Genomic DNA, 11,083 nt, shown 5'->3' with positions numbered 1-11,083 from the left:
TGTACATGGGGTTTAATTTGTCGTTAAATGAGATGTAATATATGTTGTCAGTGCCGAGAACTTTCGCGTGAATAAATACACAGATCCGCCTCTTCGACATGTGCCGTAATGGTCCAGTGGTAGAACTTTCGCCACGTGTGTCAGAGGTTTTGTGTTCTAATCCGCAGTCCCATAGTTTTTTCTTTTTTTTTTCTTTCATCAAAACCGAATATGTTCATCAGTGGTTGTATATCAAGCAGGGACACGTTTGTGTGCATTATGTTTTCTAATTTCACCGGAACAAATAGAGTCTCCGCAACAGATTGAAGCGCGAGTCCGAGTGAAGACTGTGGCATGTGCGCGAGTCACAAGAGACACTGTATCATCAGACACTGATCGCAGCAGCAATGAGCACTTTGATCACTAATACTTGCATACAATACAAAATTTTGTCTCAAAATATTGCATACAATAATTTTTTTTGTCTCAAAATATTGCATACAATACAAAATTTTGTCTAAAATATGCATTAGATTGTATTTGCAATGTACATTACTGGTGTTACACGGTGCTCACAACACCGGTTTCATCAATTGCCCACCACGGCACCGCAAAAAAAAAAAAGTTAAAAAAAAGTTTAAAGCGTTACAAATATTTAACGCAATTGACTAGCATTGCATGATCACACTCTTATTAATGTGAATGCTTTCAAACCGTTCAAGCACGACAAGACTAAAGAGACTGCGCTGTAAGTCCTGCCTATTACACACACACACACACACACACACACACACAACCCACAGAAAAGACGCGAGTCAGTCGCCTATCGAGTTCTCTTTCGGTCTTGAACAAACTATAACACACAAATTATGCCAAAATGTCCGTTTTGTCGAGTGTCCTCATAAGAGCAGTCTTAAATGATTTAAATAAAGTCTTAAATAGAGATTTGTGAGAAAACGGGACGCGTGTCAGATCGTCAGACCAAAATACTAGGAGTATGGCTGCTTCTAACACATTATTGTCAGGAGTTTCCCTCCAATATGTTTGTGATGTGGCAGGATGTTGCCTAGCTGCCCACATTAGTGAGGTTTTGACCTTGACCTCGGCTCCACTCCAGGGGCGCAGGTGCTTTCGTCTTGGTGTGCGCAGAGATTTCACACGGACAGTCACTTGTTACTATGGCGTTGTGGGTATAGTGTTCCCCCAGCGTCTCGACGCAGCTCGAGCTCCCTTAAAAGGGAACGTCTCAGGTTACGACTGTAACCCAGGTTCGCTGAAGAGTTCCCTGTGTCAAACTGCCATACTCCCTGCATGTCTCTGATCAACTTGCTTTGGCCTATCAGAAGCTAGCACGGTCTGTTTTCAGGTGTGCTTTATAGTTTCCTGGTCGATGACGTCACCCGCATATGACGTTTCGTCTCTCCATTGGACTGATTATACAAGTGCTTCACGACACAATCACGCAGGGGCGTTCCCACAGCATCTCAACGCAGCGTCTCGTTCGCTCTTTAGGGAACCAGGTGTACAGTCGTAACCTGAGATGTTATTTCTATTGCAAAAGATTCCCAACAAAATAAAAAAAGTATTGAAGTGAATCATACGTGGTGTTACCCTATATAATTGTATTATAGAAATTACTGCTGTTACATTTAGAAAGAGAAACATATATGATGAAATTACTTCTGAGAGGAATTACAGATGCACTCGCTTAACCAGAGCACCACATGTTCCTATACAGCTGTATTTCCCTTTTTTGCTTTACTGCAAACAATATATAATAACATCAAAGCTTACAAAGCACAGAATACCTATGTATTTAAATTACCGGTAGATGAATAATGCAAATGTAGCAAATGGGGCTTTACAAAAGTGCACAAGTTCCTTATGTGCCTGTTTTAGGCAACTGTTTGCTGCATCCTGTGCTGGTCATAGAAGTGGAAGTTAGCGGTTTCAGACTGAGCACTTGCTGTCCTGAGGAAGGAACACTCACTTGACTAGATTCTACCTTCTCTGAAAATGTGCTCCACATCACTTCATCTCCTCATTGGTATGTTTAAATAAGTTTTTTAATGTATTTTTTAATTTTGTGTAACTGCTAAATTTGATCAAAGAGCTAATTGAAAACAAGTAAAGGAGGATAATTAAATAAGATTAAATGTAATAATATAATTGACAGTCTATTTTATATTTCTTGTTAGGTAAAGGGTAGCAAATGTTTTCCATTGTTCATTCAGCTACTATTGCATATGTAGTTGTAATTTATAGATTTCATGTGTAAATGAAATAGTTCTGTTCCTCATGACCTGAACTTTCTCTGGTACAATGCAGGTGCCTTACTTGTTCTTGCTGTTGAAAATGAGGTCACATCCATGATAACCAGCACAGAAACCAACACTGCTCTAGTTTCAACGTCTATCGACAACACCACCATATTAAATGAAACCTCAGTGGACAATCTGAACAACTTAACCACTTCATTCCCTCCAGACTCCACTAGCATACTGTCAACCACTACGGATGTGGATATGTCAGATTACACATCAGGTAGCTTTTTCAATTTGCTTGATTTTATTTTATTCAGGTGTCTACACACCTAATGTAGCAACATGGTAGGATTGGTAGGAAACATGCAATGCTGCTTGTTTCATTGGTATAAATGAGAACCTCTAACTAAAATAACGTCACATTTGGGTATCTTTTTCCCCCGTCGTTTTGGCCAATATATTTGTCTACTCCTGATCCTTCAGAAGATCCACAGACCAACAATGACACCGCAGATGCAGACCATCCTCAAGATAATGTTACACAGACCAGCACAAAAGAGATTAAAAGCACAACCAGCAAAGCAACCAGCAAAGCAACCAGCAAAGCAACCAGTAAGAGAGAAAATACTGTGAAATTCAAGCAAAGATCACAGGTTTTATTTTGCCCAAACGAGCAATGTGAGAATTATGTTTTAATATCCAACTGTAACCTGAGTATGAGTCATTCTTATACAGGAAGGAAGCGTGTGGCTTAGCAAATTTATAAAACTGTCATCACTGGTAAAAAGAAATTATCAAGTACAAGTACCTAAAACAAGCAATATACTGTACTGCTGAATAACAGTTAATTGATCATTTGTTTACCACCAATATTAGAGCATAAACTTGCTATTCACCTTATTTTTATTATTATTATTATTACAGCAGCACTAATTATTACAACTCGAGCACAAGAACTTGACAAAAGCCAAGCAACAGGTGAGTTATTTTTTCTATTTATTGTCAGTGTTTGTTATTCATGTTTTATTTCCGCTTTGTTTATTTTCAATTGGCGTAAATTATAGTTGTTATTGATTATTCTTAATGTTTTTGTTTTTCAACAGCTTACATAATTATCCCGATTATTGTTGTTGTATGCATATCTGGGGTAGTAGTTTATTGTTGCCTTCAAAAGAAGTCCAGGGTAAGAGATTTGTATTTATTTTTAATTGGAGGAAACCAATAATAGTATTTAATAGCATTAATTTATGGTTCCTTGTGCATTTGATCTTTTATAATTATTACATTGGATATACAAACTACATACTAATCATGTTTGTCTAATGCAGAAGTACTCCGTGGACTTGCATCCCAAACAGGAAGATGCTCAGATCCCACTCAGCACAGTGGATGTAGAAGTGTTTGACACCACATCAGTCAAAGGTACCAGATATTCCTAACTCTCTATCACAGGGATTTCTATAACTATACTGACCTTGTGCTATAACTGTTCCCAAAGATATGCAAACATTTACTCCAGTCGAGTCCACTGAGCCATTAAAGAACCTTGAACCAGTGAAGGAAGCAGAAAAGCCTGAGGGAGGGAAAGGTATGAGACAGGCAACAGGTGTGTGTGTGTGTGTGTGTGTGTGTGTGTGTGTGTGTGTGTGTGTGTGTGTGTGTGTGTGTGTGTGTGTGTGTGTGTGTGTGTGTGTGTGTGTGTGTGTGTGTGGATAAAGCTGCCATGTTTCTGAACCGAAGTACACTGCAAAAGTGAATCGTTGTTATTAAATTAATAAGTCAAATTTAATTAATTAAATACTATAATTTTAAAGTTAGGGTCAGTCATTTTTTTTCAAGAAAGTAATACTTTTATTCAGTAAGGATGAATACAATTTTAAAATAAACGTTCTATTCATCAAATAATCCTGAAAAAATATAAATATGATGGTTTCCACTAAAATGTTAAGCAGCACTACTGTTTTCAACATTTATAATAAGAAATGTTTCTTGAGCCCCATATTACCATATTAGAATGATTTCTGAAGGATCATGTGTCTTATCGACCCCACCTGTACTGAAAGTTCCTAAACTATCTGAACTACTGTACTAAACTCCAAAATGCACGCCTATGCTTTCAACTACAGCCAAAAATGGTTTTGTCCATAATCCTGAAGTTCCTTTAGTAAAACCGGTGACTAGACACCTGAAGAAGAACAATAATTTTTTCAACTAGTTGCAATAACAGAGAGCTCCACTGGATGGACTTCTAAGACAAGAGTAAAGATTAGCTATACTCTCTTCTCATGAAAGACTACATTTTACACCAATGACAAAACAGTGGTGGAAAAAAAGTGGCATTGTCAAATTTAAGGCCATAGATCCAGCTTCTTAAATGTACTCCCTTCATGTGAAATCCATGAATGTCAAAAGGATTAAGTCAAGTCAAGAATATTTGTATAGCGCTTTTCACAATACAGATTGTATCAAAGCAGCTTCACAGCATTAAATTAAAATAATAATAAAACGTCCATGCTTGGTAATGCTTACTCTCTGCTGAGTTTAAACCCTTTGCGATATCCAAGAACCTTCAACTTCAGCGGTTGCGCTGCTTTGTAATAATCTCTGTGCACAATTCTGACATACAAAAAAATAAAAAAAATTTGAAAGAGAAAAGAGATGTGAGAATTCCAGCTCTGAACAAAACTTATTTATCTTGAATGATATTCTAGTCTCTACCAGCAACCATTACCTGAAGTGAGCCTGCTTGGACATGTTTCAATGCCTATAGCAGTTAGGAAATTACCACTTTTGACCAGAGGCAATTGGTCTTTGTGTCTGATCCATGCCATCTGGAAGACCCATAACATAAATAAAGATGACTTTGGCTGTCTGGGTTTGCTCATAAGGAATACTCCTTAGAGATGTGGGCTCGTAGTGCTTTTTTTATTATTAATCTACTGTTTTGTTCATTCAGTAAATCAAAAGAGGTAATGAAAAGTAATAGAGGTGGTTAAAATGTAATTCATTTTAAAAATGTCTGTTTGGTAATTATAATTTTTTTGTTTTAATTTGTTACTGTGCATGTGTTTAGATTTTGGATAGAGCTCTTCCCCCAAAAATGTATTGAGTAAAGGTGACTGCAGTTTACTGGAAATAATGACAGCTGCGTTACATCCTAACTACTTTTGCAACAGGATATTACATTATTTGCCTAGCAGTCTAGCAGTTTGAGGAACCTTAGAAGTTCCCCTAATAACGGCATTGTCATTTTTTCAGCCACAGAGATACACAAGATCCTTCCTAGAATGTATAGGGTTTCAAAGTGACCCAAAAGGGTATGCTTTTTTTTAAATATATTTTATTACAAACATTTATTTATTTGATATTCCATGAATAAAAAAAAAACTGCTCTGTGAATGTATATTAGTACATTTAAAACAAACGCAGTATCCTTGTTTCTTCTCCATTCAATGAAAGACCCTATAAATCGAACTGATTAATTTGAGGCCAATTACAATATCACCACTACTTGCGTTTATGGATTAGCCTTGTAAAATGTTAGACAAAATGACTAAATAAAAGTAACAAGCACAACTAACAAAAGAGGGTAGTGTAGCTGTTTGCCAACAGCAAGCAATTTGAATTGCTTAACAGCATAGCAATACTTCCTATAGTCTCAGTTTCTCTTCAAGCTCCCTGTAATTAAAGGATGGTTCTTTTTCCCACCAAAATCCGCTGCCTGTCATTGACAAGCTCCACAGGCTCCACTTTAGGAACTAATGGGTCTCAATCCATTTCCTGGCTTTAGCGGCTTTATTAACTAAAACCACCTCCAGGTCTAAATCAACCACACAGTGGGAGAGAGTGAGAAACAATGAGAGAGGTATAGAAAATGTAACAGAAGTGTGCATTGAAATGACATAGTTGATAATGGTTTTACGATGCCCCTTCATCTGGTAAATGCTGACTTTCCAGTCATAAGGCTCTGTTTCTACCACCTGTTCATTTCTCACACTGCTAATTTTCAAGATTTACTGCATTGAAAATGATAGGAACACAAAAGGTTTGAGACCACAAAGGCCAGACACCCAGGTGTTTTGTGAGTAGTTGTCTTTTTAGAGTAGTAAGAGTTGTTGGGAAACAAGTATCCAATAGTACAGCTTAAATATGCTATAGGGCCCTATCTTGCACCCTGCGCAATTGACTTTGTACACCGTATCATTCCTATTTTGCATCCGCGCACAGCAGACTTTTCCCTCCACAGACGCACATCGATAAATTATGAAATGAACTTGCGCAATGAGCGGTTCAGCGAAAAGAGGAGGCGTGTTCCGGCGCAAACGTTCCCTGGTGCTATTTTACAGTTTGGTAAAACTGTTGCGTGCTTGGCCATTATGTAGCGTGTGAACAACACGCATACACTTTGATTCTCTAATCTAAACAGACGCACCAGTTTTCATTTTTGCAAATCATATATTATTACAAGGAAAAACATTAACACACGAGTTAAATCATTGTTGTGTCCATGAAGATGTGAAAAAAAAAAAATAGGCATAAATCTAGCTTACACATTTACCCAAATTATTATACCCCTGTTTAACCGAAGCTTATTTGGGTGGGTTTCTCGCATCCCCATACAATGTCACTTCTCTGTCTTTTACAGCCCTGACGAGACCGTCGGTCTCCTCGGCTGTGAACCGCTCCTGGCATGTGCCTGGCAAATCCGCCATTATAATAGCAATCCGCCATGGAACAAGCTCGCCTGCTCTTAAAGGGAATGTGAGAGGACGCTCTGATTGGTTTATTTCACGTTATGCCCAAACCACACCTATGAATAATGAAGCTACTTCAGACCAACCCATTTTAGATTTGCGTCGGGCGCAAGAGTCATTTATCCCGCCGGTATAAAAACATGACAGTAGGTGTATTTCAATTTCCGGTTGAGAGGGTACGCTGGCGCGTCTTGGCTGCCGCTCCTTTCTCCCGTTTGTTTTTATTATTTTATTGTTATTGATGAGCATTTATTAAGAGTTTTTGGAGTATACGTCACGAAGAAAGCCTATTCTATCGTGAGGAGGAATTACGCTTCAACTGTTGGATTACGACTTGTATGATGTGGAATCACGCTTCACTCTTTGGATTACTGCTTTTATCATTGACTGTTCTTCGCTGGAATCGCCTTTTCTGCTGTCCCTCCCAGGATTTGCACAACTGTGGGGTCCCGGCTGGTGTGGACTTCCCCAAAATGGCCTTAAGGTAAACTGCTCGCCAACTGTCGAACCTTAAAGGTTGTATCAGCGATTGTGGGTGACGTCATTTCTGTTTGTGTTTGAAGCGAGATCCCAAACAAACCAAGTTAGCTCGCCCCTCCCTCCCGTTCCGTGCATCATGAAAAAAAAACGATCATGCACGCGCATTTCTTAGCTAGAGCTACCCAAGTTTAGTCGAGCTTCGCTCATATTATTTCAAGAAGGTTATTTTCACACACAGTTCACATCCAAACAAGTCAGCACTAGCAGCTACTCACCTGTCCAGAAGAAACAGTGCAACCTCGGCGTCCGATTTAAAAAAAAAGTTTTTTGTTTTTTTTTACTTTAATTTCTTTCCACCGTTCAAAAGCCTTCCGGATAACTATACATGTCTTGCAATAAACACGATGTTATTCCCTCGTCCTAATCCTCCTCCTCCTCTTGGGGATTGACTCAGGCATGTTCAATTTCTCTTGTTGATAGACGCTGGCTTCTTCTTCAGCGTGCAGCCGTGCACGAGCGCAAAACCTCACAACACCCAGCCCCTGTCGGTGATTGGTTGGAACACTGTTTATTTTGGTTTTGAGTGGTTGGTGAAACTGATTCTTTTTTTGTGCAAATCTCAGAGCCTAGGCTGCCTACAGAGACGCATTTTTTTGACAGCTTGCTTATGGGGTGGGCAGCTAGCGGATCGTTAGGAAAGATTAGATGAATGTGATCATTTATGTTTGGGCCTGAAATTGCTGATACAACCTTTAAGGGTAACTTTTATCTGGCGAATGACACACATGCGCTCTGCAGTCAGGTTGGAATACTGAGACCGACGTGCTATATACATCGCTCTTCAAGGCGCAGTTTTTCCTTATCTGTAGCATCCACTGCTACTTATCCTGCATTTCTCCGCAAATCTCAAACGCTGTTGTGTAGGCCTAGGGGGGTTAATTTCAACAACTTGTCATTTCTTAAGCGCAAGGCGGCTTCTCTGGCTTCATCTGCTCCCCGTCTGTTGAATTCGGCGCTTTTCAATGCACAATCTGTCAATAACAAGGCTATACTATCTGACATTATTACAGAACGGAAACTGGATCTTGTGTGTTTAACAGAAACCTGGCACAAAGAGTCCGATGGTTTTCTTTTTAATGAACTTACTTCTGCTGGATATGGTTTATTTGATCTCTCGTGTTCCTCTGGCAGAGGTGGGGGTGTTATTGTACTATATAATAACCAAATCAACATGAGTCCTCTGGCTCTTCCACAGTTTAACTCATTTGAATGTCTTGTTGAGTGTATCTGCCCCCACTTCTACTGCCATAGCTACAGTCTACAGGCCTCCTAAGAACAATAAATACTTTTTATCTGAATTTGCAGATATGTTGTCCTTGATATGCCTCAAATTTGAGAGAACTTTAATTTTGGGAGACTTTAACATCCATATGGACAAAAAAGATTATACAACAACAAAATAGTTTTTATCTTTATTGGAGTGCTTCGATCTGAACCAGCTCGTGGACTGTCCTACACATAATAAAGGCTATATTCTTGACTTGGTGATTTTAAACGGCTCATTTGTGTCACAGTTGTACACCTCTGACTTAGGGCGGTCTGATCATCTGTCTATTTTTTTTATATGGAACTGCCTGACATACTGTAAACACTACCTCTTCTTGCATTCCTAAATATCGTAAATGGAGATCGATTGAACCCTCTGATTTTATTGTAAATGTATCTCTGCTCTACCTTCATCTCTTTCTCACACGATCACTACTGAATTTTCCAGTACCCTTCTCTCAAATTGTTCAACATTGGACTTTGATTCACTTTGTAATGAGGTTTCAAAAATGAAAGTTGCCTCTTCCATTGTTGATCCTGTACCAACTTATCTGTTCCAATCATGTTTTGCTACCTTATGTCCTGTTCTACTGAATATTATGAATGATTCTCTGTGCACTGGTGTGGTGCCGGCAACATTTAAAACTGCTGCTTTGACTCCTGTACCAAAAAAAAAAAAAAGACACAAACGTTGACAATCTAAATAATTTTCGTCCCATTTCCAATCTTCCCTTTCTCGCCAAAATTTTAGAGCGAATTGTTGCTACTAAATTGCACTCCCATCTAGCTGCAAATATTCTTTATGAGCCCATTCAATCAGGATTCCGGAAACTCCACAACACTAAAACTGCATTAGTCAAGGTCACTAATGACTTGTTAATTGCTTCTGATTCTGGCTGTCTCTCGATTCTAATTCTTCTTGATCTTAGTGCCGCTTTCGACACTGTTGATCATAATGTTTTACTGGTTCAGTTAGAATCTGTTTGTGGTGTCTCTGATACTGCACTCAGCTGGTTTAAGTCCTACTTTTCTGATAGAAAGCAGTTTGTTGCTATGGGTGGTTGTAGGTCTGCTATTGGTATAGTGCAATCTGGTGTTCCTCAAGGTTCTATCTTGGGCCCTATACTTTTTAACATATACCTTTATCCTCTGGGTCAACTTTTAAGATCACTTGGTCTCAATTTTCACTTTTATACAGATGACACAGGTTTTTATACATTCAAAACCTGATGTTAACGTGGCTGTGTCCTATCTTTCTGTATGTATTTCTGAGATAAAAAAATGGATGTCTAGTAATTTTCTTTGTCTGAACAGTGACAAGACCAAAGTAATGTTCGTTGGTTCGCCCTATCAGCTACGTAAGGCTGGGTCTCCAGCTTTAAATGTAGAAGGTTCTATACTTCAATTTCAAACAAAATTAAAACATTTGGGAGTGATATTTGATAGTAACCTTACATTTGTTCATCATGTTCAGAGCACTGTCAAGACATAATTTTTTCATCTCCCTGTGGCTGAAAAGCTAATTAACATCTTTGTATTTTCTCGAATTGATTACTGTAATTTGCTGGTCGGGGTCTCAAAAGCTACCCTTAACAAACTAGTTGGTACAGAATGCAGCCGCTCGAATTCTGTCTGGAAACAGGACAAGGGATCACATTACTCCTGTATAAGGCTTTGCATGGACTGACACCTCTTTATATCACTGAACTTTTAACCTCTTACACACCAGTATGTGATCTTCGCTCCTCGGAAGCTGGCCTTTTAATTGTCCCTAATACTAGACTTAAATCCATGGGTGATAGGACCTTTTCAGTGAATGCTCCAAAACTTTGGAATTCCCTCTCTGTGGAGATTAGGCAAGCTGAATCACTTAGTGTTTTTAAATCATCCTTGAAAACTTATTTGTTTAGGGTAGCTTTTATATAATTTTATAGAATTGCTTAAAATTGCCGTATTATTGTTATTTATTGTACATTTCATTGTTTTCATTTTTGTATTTTATCAGGTTTTTCTGTTATTAATGTATTAATATTTTTCAGTTTTTTTCCGTGTATGTTTTATGTTTTTGTGAAGCGCTTTGAGATGCTCTTTAAAGGCGCTATATAAAATAAAGTTTAGTATTATATTATTATTATTATAATAGCAACAGCGCCCGGGATCCGCCCACAAAGTTACTTGCGTTTCACGTTTAATCCTTGCATTTCAGATCGTTAAAATAGGGCCCTTAGTGTTTTAGATCTATTCACACTTGAAAGGTATCAGAGTAAAGTAGTTTGATGA

General features: G+C 38.4%; 1 protein-coding gene across 5 annotated transcripts in view; it reads left to right on the top strand.

The window, feature by feature from the left end:
- The first annotated feature begins 1,893 nt into the window (after window positions 1-1,893).
- The window catches only part of LOC306999941 (uncharacterized protein), a 34,581-nt gene continuing 25,391 nt past the window's right edge, over window positions 1,894-11,083 (top strand). The window contains exons 1-7 of one of the 5 annotated variants that reach the window (XM_079615069.1): window positions 1,894-2,026; window positions 2,308-2,523; window positions 2,727-2,855; window positions 3,168-3,221; window positions 3,347-3,426; window positions 3,572-3,665; window positions 3,742-3,831. In XM_079615069.1, the coding sequence (XP_079471195.1) occupies window positions 1,996-2,026; window positions 2,308-2,523; window positions 2,727-2,855; window positions 3,168-3,221; window positions 3,347-3,426; window positions 3,572-3,665; window positions 3,742-3,831 (694 nt within the window). In that variant the 5' untranslated portion in view covers window positions 1,894-1,995. Of the gene's footprint in view, window positions 2,027-2,307; window positions 2,524-2,726; window positions 2,856-3,167; window positions 3,222-3,346; window positions 3,427-3,571; window positions 3,666-3,741; window positions 3,850-11,083 lie in introns of all 5 variants that reach the window. The other 4 variants (XM_079615067.1, XM_079615070.1, XM_079615068.1 and 1 more) reach the window with 4 other exon arrangements.

The sequence above is a fragment of the Phoxinus phoxinus genome (genome assembly GCF_949152265.1).
Source record: "Phoxinus phoxinus genome assembly, chromosome: 6".
NCBI classification, from domain to species: domain Eukaryota; kingdom Metazoa; phylum Chordata; class Actinopteri; order Cypriniformes; family Leuciscidae; genus Phoxinus; species Phoxinus phoxinus.
This window is presented reverse-complemented; position numbering and strand designations above follow the sequence as displayed.